Here is a 22573-nt window from a genome sequence, read left to right as displayed (position 1 = left end):
TTTTTTAAAGGCAAAAAAATTTAATTAATTTTGAAGATGTTACAAGGCTAATAGGAGCAAAGAAACTACACCCATGTTCGTAGAACACTTCTATCTAATCCGGGACCCAAAACCTATGAATGTTAAGAAATCAATCGAAGGACATCCATATGGGACAAACTCATCTACATAGGCCGAAACCCAAACATCCTGTATGGGTCTGAAACCCATATCCTTCCAGAAATAATTTGCCGATATCCGTTAGAGCTAATTTTTTATAGAGTTCGACAAAATAATATTTTAAAATCTATAAGAATTTTCTGTACTTTTATGGAGTCCAGAATTAACCCCACATAAGATATAGCGTAACTATATTGTGTAAAATGGTAATCTTCCTAACTTTTCTACTATTTATTGGTGTTGTCCGTAGTCGAATCAATGAATCATGTGAGAATTTTTTCCTCTCAAGAATTTCACTCCCCTCGTCACGTGATCTACTAATAAAAAATGCATCAGAAATTACCGATGAGAGGAAATTTTAGCACTAATCTGAGTAGTAATTGGTCGTGGGCTTCGTCCCAAATTGATGTTCTAGATTGGTTTCTTGCGGATCGTAGGTTTAGGTCTCGGATTGGGCAGATAAATGTTCTTTATACACAATACTGTTTCCTTGTTCCGTTTAGTTTTGTGACAATTTCAAGATTAATAATTTTTTTTTCAGTTTAAAAAAAACTAGTGATTTAATAAAACAAATTAATTTGGTAGCAAACGGTAAGTTGTTGGCAGTTAAGTATTGGCTTCACGAAATAGAATATACGATCTAGGTTTGCATAGGGCTGTCCATGAAATAGACTAAACGATCTTGGTTTGCTACTCCATGGAGTATTTGTGAACTCTTCTCGGGCTCACTTTAATAATGCGATCCGTTCGTTTTTTAGATCTTAGCATTAGCCAAATTATTGTCTATGCTTGCTTTGGGTCTCTAAAACCAGTCATTGTCAAACCAAACAAATATGTTGGGATCCTGATATGATTTCGGAAGGGAAAATGACGGCCAAAGACATGCTTTGATAATTAATACCCGTCAAGGACATTTTCTGCATTAATAATTGTTCTTAGCATGTCCTTAGAGGGTATTAATTATCAAAACACGTCCTGGGCATTAGCCAAATTATTGACTATGCTCACTTTGGGTCTCTAAAACCAGCCATTGTCAAACCAAACAAATATGTCGGGATACTGATATGATTTCGGAACGTATCTAATTTGAAAAAGAATACAACAAGACCGGAATCCATTTAACCCATTCATATCAAAGTATAAATGCATATTAAAATCCTATCAAACAAAACTGGATTTATGCTAACGGATTTGTAACCCAATGACACTTCCTCACCTCTTTCACATGAGAGGTGGGAGTTCGATTCTCGTCACAAACAAGAGTGTTTTGTGTGGTGGATGTCCTTTGGCTTGTCCCACCCGTCTGCCGCTTAGCGGTACTTCTCTTCCATTCCCTTAGAAGTAGACTATACATTTATCGAGCAACAAAAAAACAAAATTTGATTTACGAGATGATCATCCCGGGTCTAAAAAATAAATGGATTGAATCATCAGAATGGGTCCGGAAATAGTCCACAAACGAAAACAATGGACAATCCACTGTCCACGTCCCCCAAAAAATTCACATTGAATGCAAAATTTAGTGCAAGAACTACCCACTGTACGAATCTTACACGTATTGAAAACCCATTAATTCTCTCACCATCCCACAGGCGACGCCATAGCCAACATAGCGGCTGACCCCGTGGGAAGAGATGGAAAGACTATTAATATTATGCTAGCTTGTACGCAAGAAATGAACCCATTAAATTTGGTTGATGAACCCGTCCTAGCTTGTACGCAAGATGAAAGTAGATAATCAAAAGTTGTCATATTATATTTTAATTATTCATTTAAGAGGTTGATAAGGTTAGCAATGTAGAGGTCTACAATAGTTCAATCAAAATTAAATAACCAAAATTTGTCACATCATCTTTTCAACTTATAAAAATCTTGAAATTGTGACATAAAAAATAATTTTTTTGAAATAGTTTTCAAACTAATAAAAACAGGTTATTAGAAAAAGAGAAAATAGTTTTTGAAAAAAAAAGTTTTACTAATAAAAAATCTGTTTTTGCAAAAAAAAAACAAAAAGCAGTTTTGGAAAAAACATTTTTAATAAAAAAACATTTTTGAAAAAAACTGTTTTTAAAATGTATTTTTTTTAAAAAACATGTTGAAAATGGAAGAGAAAGAAAGTTTTTGTGTAGTGATAGTGTATTTGATTGAGGAAATGTGGGGACAACTAAATCTAATTATTGGCAAAATGTTGCTAGTTTTGATTATCCAATGGCCAAAATTTGATGAGTTGGTAAGAGGTTGCTAAGTTTGGTTATTCCAATATGAGTTCTTTTTTAAGCGAATGCTGCTAACCTTAACAATATTTTAGTTTTGATTATACCACTATAGATGCTCTTAGATGGAGTATTACTCAAAATATTTGTGCACGGTTACGCACACCTTAACTAATTTCTGGAGACTCAATCTCACTGTCTACTATAATACTAATATTAGTTAAGGTGTAACACTTGAGTCTCAAAATATTTGTGCATGGTTACGCACACCTTAACTACGCATAAAAAATAATTTCGTTGCGTAACACTTGAGTATTAGTTGTTGATATATACTGTAATATTTAGAAGGTTTCACACTTGAGCCCATAAAGATCCTATCTACTTGTTTGAGACCAATTTAATCATTTAGCATATTATTTGAGAGCTATTATTTCTTCAAAGAAACCTTTAAAAATTGAATGGACGTATAATTAACAATTATAGACTTTGGTTGAATGTACTTCAAACTCCATAAAGTTTTTGACCCCATGAAACAATACTCCTGGAGTCGCCATTGCACCCCCCTATAGCAATACTAGGGCTCCGTTGGAATGTCATGTGAGAAATTGGTTCCCAAAAAAAGTGAAATGTGAAAAAGTAAAGGAAAATAAAATTTATTTTCCTATATGTATTCTGTTGACAAGAAATCTTGTAGGAAAACAGGAATTCATTCCTTTTGGCAAGACCTATATTGTAATAAAGTATTTCTCAACGAAAAAGTTAAAGATATAGGTCCTATAACTTTCCTTGTAACTGAACATAGAGAAAACTAAAGAAAAATTAATTTTTCTGTCATTTTCCTATCCTTTTCGTGCAACTGAACAAGGCCTAGAGATATGCGCAGAATTCCTCCCTAGAAAATATAACAAATTTAATTAAATCCCTCGCATTAGAAAGAAATCTCCTACAACAATTTGTTTTAGGAAGCACAAACATATTCCATTCATAATAAAAACAAATATGAAGGACACTATTGGTTCGAAAATACAAGGTAAACAATAGGAAAAAAAAAATACAAAAGCTATAAAAAAAAAAGCAGCGGTAACAATAGTTAAAAATTTATGAGTCCACTCAAGACTGAATTTTGAAAGGACCAATTCTATATCTTGCGAAAAACACCAAGCCCGTTGTCACTGCCGTCTCTACTGGCGGTACTCCACCACCGTCGTTTCCAAAGAATCGTTGGACGCCGGAGCTCCAAATCCATATCATTTTGGATGTGATCTTTACGTTGCATCAGTTTTAAATGTACACCACGGGTTCATCTTCTCAAGTTTTCTAAGACAAGGGTAGCATTAATTAAAACCAACCTCCAACCGCAAATTAAAACTCGCCTCTAAAATCATTATTAGAGTACAAAAATATCTATAACGTCAACCTTTTATTTCAGCCCTAAGGGAGATTTCGGCTTCTGTGGAGCTTTCTATTTTTTATTACTCAATCTGTTCGTGTTTGTTGGTCCATTTTTGACATTCGGGTATGTTTTAAATTGTCTATATTTTTCAATTTATAATGGGTTTCATGATTTTGAAAAATTCGTATAGTAGAACTAATTGAAACCATTCCCCAACAGTATAATAGTATAGAAGATTACATGATTGAACAGTAGTGTTAGTCGATATAAATCTGCACCGTTCATTTTACTTCTTTGGACACTTTCATGTTTTCTTTTCCCGTATTGTACTATCCTCAACCAATATTATTGACTTTATGCCTTTATATCTCCACTAACTAGTAACTACAACATATGAGACAGTTTTAAAAAAGTAAAACGAAGGCGGCCTAGTGATCAAAGGCTTGGAATTTAGGAATTTACTCTTTTAAGGTTTTCACGTTCAAAAATTTTCAGGTATAATTGATTCATTCGCGGTCAGTTCATACAAAGATTTGTTTTGTCTTTAATTAGGACTCCCGCAAGTGGATGGTGGAATTGATTATTCTAGATTAATCGATATGTGCGTAAGCTGGCCTAGATTGCCGGACACCTGAGTCCAAAAAAGGTTTTTTTAAAAGTATTTGAACAGTACATGTTCTGTGTAACATTTGCAATTTAAGGTTTCGCACGTACTTACCAAAATAGCCAATTTTTTGCCCTTAAAACCAGTCAAAAGATAGTTCAAAGAAGAAATGCATTAAAAATCACAAAAAAATTGTTCTTTCCAAAAACGAAAAGTCAAAGTTACAAATTTAGGCTGCGTTCCCTTGAACTTGAACTTAAATCTAAAAATTGTCTTTATTTGAATTTTTTTCACATATGTTAATTTTGCGTCAAATTTTTGTGGGTTATTGATTCCTCTCGACGAGAGGAATTGGAAAATTAATTAATTTTTTACTTTTACCAAAGTATTTTGAGAAATAACCACTTTTTAGCAAAAAAAATGACATTTTTTTTGTTAGTTCACTTTTACTATTCCACACACCTTAAAAATTGCACATATTTTTTAATATAAATATCTATAAATATGCAATATTAATCTTAGTTGGTAAATTTCAATTAGTTTCACTATACGAAATTTTCAAAATCATGAAATCCATTATAAATTGAAAAATATGGACAATTCATAATCATGAGAGTTGTCTAAAATCAATTTCATAGATCCTTAAATCAATTTCTGACGTACCAAAAGAAAAAAACAAAACAAAAACGGTATGGTACATGAAACCATTCCATAAAAGTGTGCATGAAAGAGGAATCAATGGTTCAGTTGTGAATCTGAACCGTCCATTCACCTTTCGTGTACACTCTCATGTATTGATTGTGCTTCATGTACCTTCCAAACCCAGAAAAAAAACAAACATCCTAGATCGCATCCCCAGTCTATATATCACTCTCCATTGTCTCCAATAATAGCCCCATAATCTAGTCTCACAGTATTCCCAAAGGAGTACCTCTCTCTCTAGATCTCTCTCTCCTCAAGCCACCATGGTATCCCCCAAAGAAGAAGAAACCCTATTATACGGCAAGAAAATCTCATCGGTCGGGCCGGGCCAGGTCACCGGAGAGCACGTGATCCACGAGCCAACAAGCATGGACCTAGCCATGAAGCTCCACTACCTCAAACCAGTTTACTACTTCAGGAGCCAAGCAGTTGACGGGCTGACCACAATGGACATCAAGGAGGCCATATTCACGTGGCTCAACCAGTTCTACCCGGCCTGCGGCCGATTCCGGCGGGCCGAGTCGGGCCGGGCCTACGTCAAGTGCAATGACTGTGGGGCCAGGTTCATTGAGGCCCATTGTGGAAAGAGCCTTGATGAGTGGATGGAGATGAGGGAGGAGGAGGAGGAGGTTTCTATCGAGAGGCTGCTTGTTCCTAGTCAAGTTATTGGGCCTGAGTTGCCTTTCTCTCCACTAGTTCTTTTGCAGGTACTTGTATTCGGTTTTTTTTTTTTTCATCGGCAAAAGTAACAATTTATTAGGGATAGGAGAAAGGATTTCAACTAAAATTTGGAAAATACAGCCCGAGTGACAGAGTCCTAATTAAACAACACCTAAAGGCCTCAAATGCCCAAATGAAAATAAATACAGCTCATAACCTTCAAAAGGTCTAAAATGTCCAAATCAAACAATAAAGATCAGTCCAAAGAAGCTCAAACTCTAGCCCAAGAAGTTGCCCTCCCGATGAGACAGAAAACAAACCACCACCGTCAATCCGCCGCCACCAAAACACCACTGGTTACCCCATCGGCACTGCAAAACCGGAACCCAAGCAAACCAAACCATCGCGGATGCATCACCAAGCCGTTAGGCCAGAAACCGAGCCGTCCAACAACGACCACGGTGGGAGCCGACGCCAGCCGCAACATCCAAGCCATAGAAACCCACGCCGTTAGGCATGATCGGAAAAACCAGCAAAAATCCAACCGGGAAACCATGGACAGATTTACTTGCCATTCGTTCTACATTGAAAATGTTTTATCTTGGAAAGAGTTTTTTTTTTTGAAAGAGTTTTTTTTTTGTGAGTCTCATAGATTGAAAGATATACGCAATAGGCATAAAAGAGACAAAATGAATAATGAACAAGCAAAATGGGACGGAGGGAGTAGTACTTATTTTGTGTTCGAACATAAACATAAAATCATGCGCAGGATTTCAGTAATTAAATAAGTGGGTAAAATTACTAAGAAAACAAGTAATGATTTTAATCATCCATCAAAATATTTGATCCGTCAAAGACTACTGAATTTAGATGCCGGAACTGGTTTGTGTGTTTTGGCGTGGCTTGTTTGACCTTTCAGTACTTGTAGGCTTTCTAGCTATTAGCTTATCTTTACCAAAAATGTTACGGATGGATCGACACAAAACGATTCGTACAAGTTCGAATATAGATGTGTCTGGAACGTTTGATGTATACGAAGGAGCTCCGCATCTATCGTGTCGGAAGATTGATAGTAATATGTTGGTGCACGAACATCCATCTGCACGTGATTGTGTCCTTAGCATTGCTACAAAATCTAATAAATTTCTAGTAGTTTTCAGAGTCATAAAGGAAAACTTATTGTGCTCGTCGCACGACCCGGGGACCCTGCCGAGCGGCACCCCTGCCAAGCGGGTGCCGAGCGGCCAATCCGACCGTTCATCTCGGAATCAACGGCTCGGATCGAAACATCTTTTTCCTTCTTTTTTTTTTTTTAAAAATTCGTTCGATACCTTTACATCTGAGCCGTCCAAAACACTTTTGGACGGCCGAGATGTGCTCGGTACCCCTGCCAAGCACCCCTGCTTGGCAGGGTCACAATAGTAATATGGCGTGTGCATTTAATTCGGGGATCTACTAGCTAGATTACCATCAAATTTTCCCTTTTTTACCCCTCATCGGTATGGGGTGTTTTGATAAACTTACATACCATGGAACTAATCTCCTCCCCCGTCGGTCAATGACAAATTTTCCAAACCGGGACTAAAGAAGTTAATAACAAAACTTTAGCGGCCTTGCTTGAATAATTATGTCTTTCGTGGGAATCGAACAACTATGTACTACTCTAATTAACTTTTCCGGAAGAAATTGCATTGTTCATACTCATATATGGTATTCAACTTGTAAGCTATACTGAGATTTTCCTGCTATGGTTTTAAGTAATCTTCTCCGGTGATAAGATTTTTTTTGCAATTTTTGGGTTAGTACTTTTAGAAAGTTACTGTATTAAGGAACCCCAGGCAAATCAGTCTTGCTATAGGAACCGACCATTCGGCTACCGAAATCGTACCGACGGCCGTTTCGGGCCATCTCTGGCTACCAAACGGTCGATCCGAGCCGTCCAAAAATTCTAAAAAAAAAAACCGAGTGGGCTAGTGCGGGAATCAACGGCATCTGACGTGCGTAGGTGCTCGATCCAAACACTCATTTTTTCGTATATACATGTATATACATATATACACGAAAAATAGGGTGTTTGGATCAAACACCTTACACATATCGGATGCTGTTTATTCCCAAGTAGGCCCCCTCGTTTGTTTTTTTTAGAATTTTTGAACGGCTCGGATTGACCGTCCGGTGGCCGGAAGCGGCCCGACGCGACCGTCGATATGATTTCTATAGCGGAATGGTCGGTCCCTATAGCTTTTCTGCTAGGCAAATGGCCACCTTCTGTTTTAGAAATAAATTCCGTCACAACCACGCACACCTTTTTTTTTTTTTCTTTTTTGACATAAAAAAGAACTTCATAGATAATAAAGAGACGGTCAAGCCCCCAAATAGTGGATACAAAGCAAACAAGAAGTTAAAAATTGTACAATCTAAATAAGGGAATATAACAAGCGGATCTAAGATAGTCAATTTTCAAAGTAAAAAAGGATCCATCGGTTGAGTCGCACACTTAAATAAACTCTTTCAGATGAGGTTTGGATCCAACACGCATATGGCGGGGATCTATCCATCCTATCGAGTATCGAGGAAATTTCCTTGAGCGTGCCCAATTGTAGAGTTCCTATTGCTCATGCATAGAGAACAAATGCTCATCTTTTTTGAGTTGGCATAAGAGCACTCGACCAACCGTTGGTGTTAAGAATAAAAGCTTGACTCGTTTAGGGAAGTTTGGCTCGATTAAAGAGCCACGCTTAGTAAATAACTAAGCTCGACTCGTTAAAGCTTGAACTCAAGTTTTTAATTTGTTTAGTAAACGAGCCGAGTTCGAAACCCAATTAACAATGATTAAGGTGTTTCTGGTCCTCTGTGCAGTTAACAAAGTTCAGATGCGGTGGAGTGTCAGTGGGCCTTAGCTGGGCCCATGTTATGGGAGATCCATTTTCAGCCGCAGAGTTCATGAACGCATGGGGCCAAGCCATGAGGGCCCAAAAGCCTGCCCTACCACTCAAACAAGGCCGAACACCAACCAAGCCGGAAACTTACCCGAGCCCGCCCGCACCGTTCAAAGATCCGCTTTCCGTCAAACGGGTCGGCCCAGTTGGAGACCATTGGGTGAGTCCCAATAACTGCAAAATGGGAACATTTTCCCTAAATCTTTCTACCAAACAGATGAATCACTTGCAGTCTAAGGTATCCGGCCAAGTTGGAAGTAATCCAATTCCAGTGTTTGAGTCCATATGTGCCCTAATTTGGAAAGCTGTTGCGAAAATTAGAAATGGGCCTGAGCCCAAGGTAGTGACAGTATGCAGAAACGACTCCCGCGGCCAAAGAGAAAAGGGTATTTTGGGCAATGGACAAGTTATCAGCATTGTTAAGGCCGAATTTTCGGTAACCGAGGCTGAACCGAAGGAGCTCGCGGAGATGGTTATTAATCAAGCCGAGGACGAACGGAGCCTGATCAGAGAAGCGATGGAGAGAGAGGGAGGGTTGCCCGATTTCGTCGTTTACGGAGCGAACTTGACTTTTGTGGACTTGGAGGATGCTGATCTTTATGGGCTGGAGTTTAATGGGCAGAAGCCCATTTATGTGGGCTACGACATGGACGGAATTGGGGACGAAGGGGCTGTATTGGTAATTCCAGGGCCCAAAGATGCCACCAAGGTCGTGACTCTAATCATGCCAGAGAGTGAAGTGTTCGAGCTTAAATCTGAGCTGAAAAGGGAGTTATCAATTGCTTGAGTGAGTGAAATTATGGACAAGTAATTGTGTGCTATGATCATGAATAATTTCCTAATATGCCTTTGCTTGAGTATAGTTTGGATGTTGCTTTTGTAGGGACTTTTACGATTCAGCTTAAATAGCTTATTTGCAATAAGCTGATCTCGAGTGCCGCTGTTTATGAAATCCGTTATGTAAGTGTTGCTGTCTTCATTTTGTCAAAAAGCTTATTTGTAATGAAAGAGCTATTTTCAAGCCCTTCTTTCCCCCATTGTATCAAACAGCCCCAGCCTTAAGATGTGATAGGATTGCGTTTGTCATTAATTAGTAAGTGGAATGTTGTTATTACTGGTTTGTTCAGGGGTGTCCAGGGCTCGTTTGCAAAATAAACTATTAGGAGCAGTAATTTGGAAGCACTACTACACAGGTAACAAATCATACGTACACATGCATGCAATGGCAGAGCTAAAATTTGGATTACGAGGAAGCATTGTTTTGATGGGAGCTAGTCCACCGATATTGTATTATAAGAATATGAAGCGAAATATATTAAGCTAAAATTAAACTTTGTCATGGACTTTGTTTTGATTAAACTCTTTTTTTCCCCCTTGAAATGAAAGTTTATGATGCAAATCGTCCATTTTGCATATTGCTATTTTCCCATCAATTTTGTTAAAAATCAAGTTTTTTCGAATATGCATCTAATTGATATGAAACTCGATAGCTTGTGTCACTCTGCCCGAACATAGCTCCGTCCTTGTACAGGATACACATGGGTGCCATTGACTACTAATAAAAAGAACAGTCCACTCAAGGGGTAGGCGCGCGTGTGTATATATATATATATATATATATATATATATATATAGCATCAACTACCAATTTGCTTTCTTGTTCCTATTGGTTCGAAAATTCACATTGAATGCAAAAATTTAAGTGAAAGAACTACCCAACTGTACGAATCTTACACGTAATAAAATCCCCATTTAATTCTCTCACCTTCTATGGTACTAGTACTAGCTAGTAGGTACCCAAAATTCCTCCCTTGAAAATACTAGTATTCAGGAAGACAATAATGTATGTAGGTAGATGACAACATTAATTGAACTCACTTTTCAACTAGTACTGGTCTTGCGCCTGGTGACAGTTTTGGCCACCACACAGTATTCTTGTCATGTGGGGCGCAGTATTATTGTCATACCATAGAAATGCGTGGTTTGTAAGTGTTGGGACATCACGTGACGGTACTCTAAAACGATGGAATAATGTTTTCTTTCAATCCTCACAAAGGAGAAGTTTCTAGAAAAAACAAATACAGTGACTCGACATTCGAAAGATCAAGCAGCACACTTGGTGGTGTTGGTTCGTTATACTCTCTGACAAGGAAGAGGCCTTGAGTTTGAGTCCTTGAAGGTGTTCGATTCTTATTGTAACCACTGACAACTATCCTAATAACATCGATCCTATCGTTGGCAAAAATAGAAAAAACTTTCGAGACATCTAAAATTAGTTTTCAAAGCTTTCACAAACATCCCACTCCCATCCCTACTATATGAGAAAATCTTATTTCCGGAGTAACAGTAAACAAGAGTTTACAACGCTCAATTACGACCGTCCAAAAGTGTTTTGGACGGTCTAAATGTTAATAAAAATTTTTTGGAGAAGAGTTAAACTTTTCTCCGAAAAAGTTTCATTAAAATCCGACTTTTGGACGGTCGGGATAGACCACTGGTGTTAAGTATTCTCCTACTCTATATATATGACTCTCCCAGTGACCCCATAATCTACCCCACAATATCCACGAAGGACTTCTCTCACTCCCATCAACCTTTCGCCACAACCCCAAACTCTCTCTCTCCACCATGGCGTCCACCAAAGAAGAAACCCTAGTCTACGACATACACATCTCCTCGGTCGGGCCGGGCCAGGTCACCGGGGAACACGTGGTCCACGAGCCAACAAACATGGACCTAGCCATGAAGCTCCACTACCTCAAAACGGTTTACTACTTCAGGAGCCAAGCAGTTGATGGGCTGACCACATTGGACATCAAGGAGCCCATGATCACGTGGCTCAACCAGTTCTACCCTGCCTGCGGCCGGTTCCGGAGGGCTGACTCGGGCCGGGCCTACGTCAAGTGCAATGACTGCGGGGTCAGGTTCGGTGAGGCCCGGTGTGGGAAAAGCCTTGATGAGTGGATAAAGATGGTGGAGGAGGAGGTTTCTATCGAGAGGTTGCTCGCGCCTAATCAAGTTATTGGGCCTGAGTTGCCTTTCTCTCCACTAGTTTTCTTGCAGGTACCTTTATTCTGTGTTTGGTACCCATTAAATGGGCAAGAGATTAATGATTGTTTGATTTTTTTACTCATTTCAGGTCTCACAAAGATGATTTAAATCGCTAATTATTCTTAAAATATTTTTATGGGTTTCTAAATTTTTTTTTAGCTTGAATCCGATTTCAATTAGGACTGTTTTAGAATTCGTACAGTGTTCTACAAATTCTGAAATAGCTTGTACAATATTGGATGTAGATAATTTTTTTAGAAACCAATAAAAAATATTTTAAGAATAATGAGTTGTTTGATTTATTTCTGTAAGACCCACAAAGAATTAATAAATCATTGATCAGAATCGGAAATAAAGGGTGGTCAAACGAGGATCTATCCCAACCACAAAACGGGATCGTTTTTGGTTCGACAGAACCCCTGCTGACCCCACGGCCAGCAGCGTCTCGATGTCCAGAATTATGGCACCATTTGTCTTATCAAATGATAAAGCACTCCTGCGCATTATTGGAGTATTATTATTTTTTTATTTTTTTCATTATTTGAAAGATCTCACTTAAATTTTTTAATGTGGTGTAAATTTTTTTCAAAATTATGCATGAAAATATTTTATTTTGATCTAAATAGTGATGCGATCTCTTGTTTTTAGAGGGAGAAATTTTTTAGTGCCGAACGGGTATATCTCACGTGGTGCCCGCTTGGCACTTTCAAATCATCCGATGCACTTTTGGACTGCTCAGATTAAAATTTTCTCTCTCCTCTCACCCCTCCTCTTTCTCTTTCCAAATCTGAGTCGCCCATATTCTTATCGGGCGACTCGAATATGCCGAACGGACACCACGTGATACAAACCCGACTCTGATAAATTTCTCTTTTAGAGGGGGAGGGGGGTGGGGTTGGGGGGTCAAAAGTCCCTCACAGCCTCAAACAAACACAATTAACCTTGATATTATAACTTTGGATAACATTGCCGACACTGACAACTTTGCAAAGATTTGTACATATTTTTTGTGGCGCCCACTTTTGACTGTGTCGGCACAAATCTGAGCAATATTGTCTGCGTCCGTAGCGCGTTTGTATAACTTTTGGGCCTCCTGTGCAGTTAACAAAGTTCAGATGTGGTGGAGTGTCAGTGGGCCTATGCTGGGCCCATGTTCTTGGAGATCCATTTTCAGCCGCAGATTTCATGAACGCATGGGGCCAAGTCATGAAGGCCCAAAAGTCAGCCCAACCCCTCAAACAAGGCCGAACACCAACCAAGCCCGAAACTTACCCGAGCCCGCCCACACCATTCAAAGATCCGATTTCTGTCAAACGGGTCGGGCCAGTTGGAGACCATTGGATGAGTCCCAATAACTGCAAAATGGAAACATTTTCCCTAAATCTTGCTACCAAACAGATGAATCACTTGCAGTCTAAGGTATCCGGCCTAGTTGGAATTAATCCAAGTCCAGTGTTTGAGTCCATATGTGCCCTAATTTGGAAAGCTGTTGCCAAAATTAGAAATGGGCCTGAGCCCAAGGTAGTGACAATATGCAAAAACAATTCCCACGATCCGCGCGAAAAGGGTATTTTGGGCAATGGACAAGTTATAAGCGTTGTTAGGGCCGAATTTTCGGTACTCGAGGCTAATCCAAAGGAACTCGCGTGGTTGGTAGTTGATCGAGCCGAGGACGAACGGAGCAGGATCGGAGAAGCAATGGAAAGAGAGAACGGATTGTCCGATTTCATAGTTTACGGAGCGAATTTGACTTTTTTGGACTTGGAGGGTGCTAATCCGTATGATCTAGAGTTCAATGGGCAGAAGCCCATTTATGTGGGCTACGACGTCGATGGGATTGGGGAGGGAGGGGCTGTTTTGGTAATTCCAGGGCCCAAGAATGCTACCAAGGTTGTGACCCTAATAATGCCAGAGAGTGAAGTGTTGGAGCTTAAATCTGAGTTGAAAAGGGAGTTTTCAATTGCTTGAGTGACTGAAATATTGGTCGGACCAGTAATTGTGTGCTGTGATCATGAATTTCCTAATGTCCTTAACGTAGGTCTTGTTTGGATTGTTGCTATTTTTACTAGCTTTTACAATTCAGCTTATACACTAGCTTTATTTCCAATGAAAAGAGCAGGTTTCTAGCTCTTCTTTTCCCCCCGGTGTGTCAAACAACCCCTATGCTTTTATTAGGCAATGGAGGGCCAGATCAAACTTGCCTATGCTATATATGCAGCTTCAGCTGCCATGGTGGAAACTAGAGCATATTTGCATTTATTAGACAGATTGTGTGCTTTTCCATTCAAGGGCTAAAAAATCCACAGGTTGCCATTTTTAGCTTGCAAACAGCTCTTCTCGATTTTTGTTATTTGTGCTCTCATTTCAATTATGTAGAAGTTAGTATTAAAGTTCCTAGTCGGACTGTTAAAGCTACTCATAACATTGCTCGAGCAGCTGTATTAAATTTGTAATATTTGTTACTTATGTTATCTATGGGATAATATTGTTCGTCAAAAAAAAAAAAAAAAAAAACTAAAATGGCATGCATGGCATGGAACAAGCATTCTATTTCATCATACCCCTATTTTATTAATGAGCTTTTATTATTCTTGTTATAGTAAGATTATAGTATAAATTTCCAATTGGTTGTTTCATAATAAGAACAACAAAAGCTTTTATATAACTTCATCATAACATGAACCCGAACATGAACATGAAGGGACTGCATTGATTCAATGGGGTGTGAACATCGCTAGTTTTACAATAAACTTAGGGTGGCTCTAATGCCGCGACAACTTTCTCTAGGACCATGACATCTTCAGCTGGGGACAATTTTACCCTCTATGCAGGTGTTCTTCCCTTTCTCTATACCTCTCTACATTTTCTCTCTCTTCCTTTACACGCTCCACTTTCCCTCCATCGTTCTCCTCTCTTCATCTTTTTGACATAAACGATCTCTTTCAAATCCTTTCCAGTTCTCTCTTGTCTAATTACCATATGTTGGAGGCCACTAGAAAAGCCAACAATCGGGTCTATTCTTAGGGCCTGGTTTAACTTTCATGCCTATATCTGCGTCCAAACACAACAGATTCATCCCACAAATACAAAAATGTAGCCAATATTTGTCACAATAGAGGGTGCTATAATCCATTAAAATCCAAGACCTGATCATTCAATCTTCTTTTATTTCAATTTGGATGTCACTCGCATGAAAATGGGACCCTTGCAAAGAGGAAAAGAAAATTTTGATACAAATGAGTTGTGTTGATGGTGGATTTAGTGAAAATTTATCATTGGAAGGGGTTTGTTCGTCCAAAATTGAAGAGAAATGAGGTTTGCCATTTTGAGAGAGAGAGAGAGAGAGAGAGAGAGAGAGAGATGCAGTCATTGAAGAGGAAATGAGTTTGCTTTGTTCTTAGTGGTAGCCTACAATTGAGAGAAAACAAAGAGCAGGAAGTAAGCAAATTTGGGGGAGCATGACATGAGAGGGTAGCATTGTCAGATTGCATAAATTGTCATGGCACGATAAAATTGACTCGTGGCATTATCATTAACCTAAACTTAAGTACATTGCAATTAAAGAAGCACAAAGGTCTACGCATTTTGCGTTTCTAATATACTACAATATACACAACTAGCCACGCTTTTTTTTTTTTTTAAGATACACATATCTTGTATCCAAATTACTAGTTAAAAATTATCCCTGAATGTTCAACCCGGGATTTGATTTTATTATAGAAACATTTAGTTCTTTTAATTTAATTATGAAAGTCCCTTTATTTCTCTTTTTCTGTTGAACATTCAGCGGACTATCAGGGAAATTTGTTCAATGGCCTATTGAAAAGAAAACTCTCCATGTCTATACGTCTAGATGGTAAAAAAAGAAAAAAAAATGAAAAATGAAATACTCCTCCTCCAATGGCCCCATTAAGGAGAAAAAGTTTTATTTCCGTTGCACCAAAAAAAAGAAAAAAAGTTTGAAATTCCTCCTTGTCCAAGAACCCCAATAGTAAAAGCAATGAAACTATGACAGTAAATATCAAATGAAAATGACCATGTCAACAGTTAATTCTGTGTTTGGACCTAAGGTATGGATAAATTATTTGAGATTTCGCCTAAAGCTTGTTCCAACAGTATTGGGCCAACCCTCGAATCCGGAAAACCATTCTCTCCAACCACTACACAATCAGGTTTCTCTCTTAAATGAAATAGGTCACATACTTTTTGCAAAAATGCCAAGGATAGATGTATAGATCCGGACACAGATTCATATAAAATCGTTCGATGTGTGTGAGTTCTCTGTTTATTGTGTGGCATTCATATGTATCGGACGGTTCTGAATACGTCTGTGTTAACATCTGTACAAAAAATGTTTGTATCTATAGCGTTGCTCGTATTTACACCCCGTAGATTATTCCTCTTTGTGAGATATATTCTCGATTCTTGGTACAATATATCCTATGATAAGCATCGTCCAACTAAAGGAGTAATGACGCTCAGTCAGCAGATGGAAGAATTGGATCTTTGGCAATTAAACGAGATGCGTCTAAACCAGCCAAACACCTGAAACCATAGTTGTCAATCTCGTACCGTACCGGCCGGTATGTATCGGATTTGAGGAAAACCGGTACCCTAACCGAATACCGGTCTTAATTATAATATTACATGCGCAAGGCTCAAATCCTGGATTTGCACCCTCACCTGCGCGAGAATAACCCGTGACGCACCCGGTTAATTGGTTTTCGGCCACGGCCAATTTTTCTGAGCGCGCGAGACCTTTTCTTGGGTCCTCTTTCACAAGTCTACCAATGTGCAAAGTCATTTAAGATGAAAAAGAGTTTTGTAACTAGACAATGTGGGAGTGAGAGGTGGAATCTGCAATTTAGAAGGGTGTTACGTGATTGGGAGAAACCAATTGAGGAGGAACTAAAGCAAAGACTACAATCTGTGATATTAGATGAATCTAAGTGTGATATTTTGCAATGGAAATGGGCTTCGGACAAATGTTTCTCAGTTAAATCACTTTACTACCAATGGGAGCAGCAAAGTTATGCTACGAATCTGGTTTTGGGATCAGTCTGGAGGAATCTTAGCCCCCCAAAGGTGGAAGTCTTTGTATGGATGGCAATCCAAAGCAGAGTAGCTACTAGATCAGAGCTCTATAGCAGGAATCTGATCCAAGAGGATCATCAGCAGTTTTGTCCGTTGTGTTCGGCGCACCCAGAAACTCCCCAGCACCTATTTTTACACTGTAAGTTCTCGTGGGACTTGCGGTTGCTCCTGTTGGACTGGTGGCATGTTAGGTGGGTATGCCCTCCCTTTTTGGAAGACTTGGCACTATGGTGGTTTGATACTAAGTTTACAAACTTGGAGAAACACTTATGGGAAGCTACCTTCTATGCAACTCTTTGGTCCTTGTGGTTGGTAAGAAACGACTGTGTTTTTAACAATGCTTCAACAAGTATCCAGGAGGTGGGTGAGCTTGCGAAGACTAGAGTGGCTATATGGATGAAGTCTAAGTTTGAGATTAAATTATATACGGTGGAGGAGTTCAAAGGTTTTTTGGATGGTATTCGGAAGCTAAGGATTTAGCGGTATCTTTGGTGAGGTATTGTCCAACTATCTGTTGGATGAAGTAGTCTAAGCAATTTTTCTTTTTCGTGTTTTTGTTTTCTCGATGTACCCTCTTCAAGTGAATAAAAAGTTTCGTTTGCCGAGCAAAAAAAAAAAACTAGACAATGTGGGATAAGAGGCAAACACATAGGTGTTTTATGATGAATTGCATGGCATGAGGGATTTTTTTGAATTATAATTATATATAATTATTATATATATTGTAGTTGCAGTAAATCCGAAACGGTATCCGGTATTTGACCGGTACCGGTACGTACCGTACCAGTAGGAAAATTGGTACCATGACCGGTACGGTATTCAGAACATTGCCTGACACCCAAGTTAAAAAAAAAGATTTTTAAAGCTCATTTTATACTATAAAAAATGAAACGAAACGAGTCTCATTTTTAATGCTTAGATGAAAAAACTATCACATTGGATGAGACCCATACATGTATTGAGCTCGCATCATATGATAAGGTATTATAAATAACCATTGCATTGATTTTTTTTAGTAGTGGTATAACTAAAATACTAACCAGGTAGTGCTATGTGTAAATATGCTATGTACATACAATGTACATATGGGTTTTGTAAGGCCCACCTCGGGTCCCACAAAGATGATTTGAATCGACAGTTATTTTTAAAACATTTTTTATGGAGCCTTATAAAAAATCAGGTCAACTCGATATTGGTAAGAAAATTTTTTATTTTGAATTTGTAGGGGCGAAATTGAGCAGTTAAGTAGTTTTGTCCCCACAAATTCAGAAAAAATCTTTACCGATATCAGGTTGAGCTAATTTTATACAAGGCTCCATAATTTTTTTTTAAAAAACTGATGAGCCATTTGAATCATCTTTATAAAACCCGAGATAAACCCCACAAAATCTATATGTATATGATATGTACATTTCAATGTGTATCAGCTTTATTTATAGTATACTAACCGGCTATACTTAAAATTCGAGGAATGCTAGGTGCAAAGAAAATGGGTAAATAAAATACCCTCAATGCTAGGTGCAGTGAATCTGAGCCGTTAATGTACACTTTAAGAATATTTTTTTTGTCCATTTCTTTGCCCCTAACATTTCTCTTAAAATTTACCCACTCTATATTTCCCGAGAATCCATCTTCGCCTCAAAACATTCACTCAATTTTTCACTTTCCAAAGTCCCGACAAACCTCACTCTCCCACTTCTGCTTTTCTCTCTCGATTTCCCGAGAAAATTCTGTCTCCAAAATCACACCCTTCAGCCCCAATTTCCATTTAACAAATCTAAGAGTATGTACACCAATACTAGGTATAATACCTATTAAAAAAGGTACAATTCTATTTTATCTACCTATTTTTTACTTCCACACTACAGCAGCTTCTTTATTACTTCCTCTCTATCCATATATATATATATATATATATATATATATATATATATATATATATGTGTATATATTTTACGGTTGTAGCAGATATATAGATCGAGTTCGCCGGAACTGGGAGATCGTGGCCGCCGAACCCAAGCCTTTCTTCGTTGAAGACCTCCGTCGAGATTGATTCCGACGAACAATATAGAGAAAAATTGAACCACTGTTTGCATAGATTGAGGTTGCCGGACCCAAGCTTTCTTCTTTTGAAGACTTTCGTCAAAGATCGATTCCGGCGAACAGTAGAGAGAGAAATCTAACCACTATTTCGTGAATCGTTCTTTCGTCGCAAATCGTTCGAAAACCATGTTTCGAAATCAAAATCGATCTTTGCAGGCGTATTTCTCTGAAACAACTAGGTGTTGTAGTTGTGTGTTTGTGCACCACTCGGTCGCTGAGGAAGTCGTAGGCCTCTGTGATTTGCTTGAACCAGGCGTGAAGGGTTTCGACGAGTTCTGTCGACGACGGACGAGCTGAAGGGTTTCGACTTTCGAAGATGATGGGTTTCACCGGATAAAAAAAGAGAGGAGAAAGGAGGGAGGTGAGAGAGAGAGAAACAATAAAAAAAAGAAAGGTGTGTGAACAGTGCGTAGGTAAAAGTGGCGAAGCACTGTTCAAAAACGTATTTTGCCTCCTCTTTTACCTCAATTGCTGCAGGCTAAGAGCAAGTTTACCAGAGTAGCAAAATTACCTTTTTAGCTATTTTACCCATAGTTCTGAATACCGTTTCGGACAGGGTACCGGTTTTCCTACTGGTACGGTACGTACCGGTACCGGTCAGGTACCGGGTACCGTTTCGGATTTACCGCAACTACAATATATATAATAATTATATATAATTATAATTCAAAAAAATTCCCCATATCATGAAATTCATCATAAAATATCTATATTAAAACAACAAAATTCACCATTTGGAGTCTAAAATCAAACATTGCAAGTGTATAGATCGCGCAGAAAAATTCTATTAACAATAATACTTGTCATAAGACGTTGTTACTGATTCACGATCATAATAAATAAATTGTTGTTGTTGGAATTTTGGTGTGAAGTCATAAAACATTGTGTTTGCCTTTTTGTCCCACATTGCTTAGTTACAAAACTCTTTTCCACCTTAAAAGACTTTGCACACTAGTGAGCTTGTGAATGAAAATCCAAGGAGAGGTCTCGCGCGCTCGGGAAAACAGACCATGGCCGAATGCAATTTGAAAAAATTGATTCGGAAACCAATTAACCGGGTGCGCGTCACGGGTTATTCGCGCGCAAGGGGAGTGCAAATCCGGGATTTTGAGCCTCGCGCACGTACTATAGACAAACTCATGTTTTGCTAAAATTCTGAAACCTTTTTTAATTGACGTTCCAAAAAAAAAACAAAACCAATTTTTTTTTTCCCTTTTTAACGTTCCAGAATACACAGGAAAAAAAAAAAAAAACTGCAACATTCCGGACAGAATTTCCGGTATTTGTTTTCCGGCCGGTATTTCCCGAAACGGCCGGTACCGACCGGTACCGACCGGTATTTAGCCCGGAACGGTATTGGGGTGTTAGGTTACCGGTTTCCTTCGATTCCGGTACGTACCGGCCGGTACGGAACGGGATTGACAACTATGATTTTACCTGTCCAAGACAAAAAAAGAGGGGCTGTAGCAGCTTAGTCAAACAGAGAGGTATTTCCCATTTATGAATAGTACTTCTTTATTTTTAGAGAATAACTGTTCACAAGGTAAGTGTTAAAATATTATTTCTTTCTCTCTCCTCCCTACCAATCTCTCGTTCTTCTCTCTCCTCCCTACCAATCTCTCGTTCTTCTCTCTTTCTCTCTCTCTCTCTCAACCAGTGCTCATCACCATGAAACAAAATTCTTCCCATGTTTGAATCATGCTTTCCTATGGGTTTGATTTTGACGAGAGATTTGCCGGAAAATCAAAGTGGTTGAAACTCCATTTTGACCAGACAAAACTCTACTGTCTTGACGAGAAGAAGCTTTCACTTCTGGCGAACATAGTCCGGTGGAAAAAAGAAACGTGCTTGTTTCTCCACTGCCCACAAATCAATTTGATAAAAACCCAGTTTTCAGCACAAAAAAAGGGAAGAAACTCAAGGGAAAAAATTGATGAAGGAAAAAAGTGGAAGAATGTATATTTTAATTGGTGTTAGGTAAAATAGATAGTATTGGTGTAGTTGTGAAAGAAAAAAGTGATAGCTAAACTGTAATTGTGAACTATTGACATGGTATTTTACCAAATCACTGGTGTACATGCTCTAATTTTTTGTGTTTTCTACTCCAAAATAGCTAAAAATGCATTTTACATCAACTGATGTACATGCTCTAAGCTCACAAAACCCTAGCCAACCCATCAAGCATTCGCAAATCTCTAGCTCTTAGAGCAAGTTTACCGGCCACTTTAAAATAGCTTTATAGTTATTCTACCTCACAAAAAGGGAAAAAACATCCTTACCGCAGATGAGCTAAACAGGGACCCAATTTCCCTCTATCTACAGTTGTAAGCTAAAAATAGCTTACAACTGTTCACAATCAATCCATTTTTTTTATTGTTTCCTCTCTCTCTCACACACACACTCTCTCTCTCTCTCTCTCTTTCTTTATTAATATTTTAATAAAAAATAGGTAAAATAGATTGTATTGATGTAGTGTTAAATAAATATGGATAAATAAAATAAAAAATATGCACTGTTCAAGAGCTTTTTTAGCAAACGATTGGTAAGAGCAACTTTATCAGTGACGGTAAAATAGAGAAAAAGTTATTTTGACTAATAAAAAGGGCAAAGTTCTCTTGCAGCAGGTGAGCTAAACATGAAGCTATTGTGCATCCGGCTACAGTTCTTCGGCATAAGAAGCGAAGAACTGTTCAACAGCCACCCTATTTTTTATTGTTTTCTCTTTCTCTCTCTCACTCTCTCTCTCTCTCTCTTCCCAAAAAAGAAAAAAGTAAATAAAAGTAATAATATTTTAATAGATAATAGGTTAAATAGATAGTGTTAATGTAGTGTTGAAAGAAAAATGAGTAGATAAAATAAAAAATGTGTATTGTTCACAAGATTTTTTACCTTTTTATTGATAAACTTGCTCTAAGGTCAGTAGTTGCAGTTCTCTCTCTTTCTCTTTCTTTCTGTATCAATGTATTTTGATTCATGGGTATTTGTTTAATTTTGATTCTTTTATCTGGGTCTTGACTATTAGGGCTTGAATGACTATAGAGTTGTAATTTCTAATGATGCCTCCTCCAAGAAGAAAGAAATGGACGGAGGCAGAAGAGAGAACCCTAATAGACAAGTATGGGGAGATGGTGTGTGATGGGAGTTTGGCAAAAATGAAAACTAGAGAGAAAGTACAAACCCATTGCCCTGTATGTGAATTCTGTGCACCATGTTCGGGACCCAATCACGTTTCCGTGGCAATGGACATGGAAAGATGTGTCGACCAAGGTACAGAATATGAGGCATCAGTATTCACTGGTCAAGCAAAAGATCAAGAAGACCGAGTTCGTGGATGATTCGGGGGTGGAGGAGTTTGATTGGGTTGAGGGGCTAACTCATTGGTCGAATTTCTTGAGGTATAAGGAGGTTTTTGGGGATGTGGCACTTGTTTTTGGTAGTAGTGATTCGGTTGTGGTTGCGGGGTTAGATAATAATGAAATTGCTGATGGGTTTGATGGGAGTGGTCATGGAATGGATATTTCCGAGTTTGGGCATCTGGGTCATGATGGGGAGGGTGATTTTGCGGTGGGGTTTGATGGGGGTGAGAATGGGGTTATGGGTTTGGATTTTGAGTATGATGGTGACGAAGGAGAAGATAACCATAATTGTGCTAACC

At 38.5% G+C, this 22573-nt stretch overlaps 3 protein-coding genes across 4 annotated transcripts; all 3 read left to right on the top strand.

Moving 5' to 3' along the window:
* The first annotated feature begins 5204 nt into the window (after window positions 1-5204).
* On the top strand, window positions 5205-9784 carry LOC131312202 (protein ECERIFERUM 26-like). Of its 2 annotated transcripts, XR_009195787.1 has the most exons (3): window positions 5236-5778; window positions 8591-9630; window positions 9743-9784. XR_009195787.1 is itself a non-coding variant. In XM_058339931.1 (2 exons), exons 1-2 carry the CDS (start codon window positions 5335-5337, stop codon window positions 9455-9457), a joined length of 1311 nt encoding a protein of 436 aa, XP_058195914.1. In that variant the 5' UTR covers window positions 5205-5334; the 3' UTR covers window positions 9458-9691. The 2 variants fall into 2 exon arrangements, 1 of the variants encoding a protein (XP_058195914.1); XM_058339931.1 differs by lacking the exon at window positions 9743-9784 and having other exon boundaries at window positions 5205-5778; window positions 8591-9691.
* Window positions 9785-11204: 1420 nt separating this feature from the next.
* Window positions 11205-14151, top strand: LOC131316561 (protein ECERIFERUM 26-like). Its single transcript, XM_058345973.1, has 2 exons — window positions 11205-11733; window positions 12823-14151. The coding sequence occupies exons 1-2, from the start codon at window positions 11299-11301 to the stop codon at window positions 13687-13689; spliced, it is 1302 nt and encodes a 433-aa protein (XP_058201956.1). The 5' UTR covers window positions 11205-11298; the 3' UTR covers window positions 13690-14151.
* Window positions 14152-16530: 2379 nt separating this feature from the next.
* Window positions 16531-17295, top strand: LOC131317094 (uncharacterized). Its single transcript, XM_058346672.1, has one exon. The coding sequence runs from the start codon at window positions 16531-16533 to the stop codon at window positions 17293-17295; it is 765 nt and encodes a 254-aa protein (XP_058202655.1).
* The last annotated feature ends 5278 nt before the right edge of the window (window positions 17296-22573 follow it).

This window comes from Rhododendron vialii, chromosome 2a (genome assembly GCF_030253575.1).
Source record: "Rhododendron vialii isolate Sample 1 chromosome 2a, ASM3025357v1".
Classification (NCBI taxonomy): domain Eukaryota; kingdom Viridiplantae; phylum Streptophyta; class Magnoliopsida; order Ericales; family Ericaceae; genus Rhododendron; species Rhododendron vialii.
The sequence above is the reverse complement of the archived record's forward strand: the minus strand, read 5'-3'. Positions and strand labels throughout refer to the sequence as shown.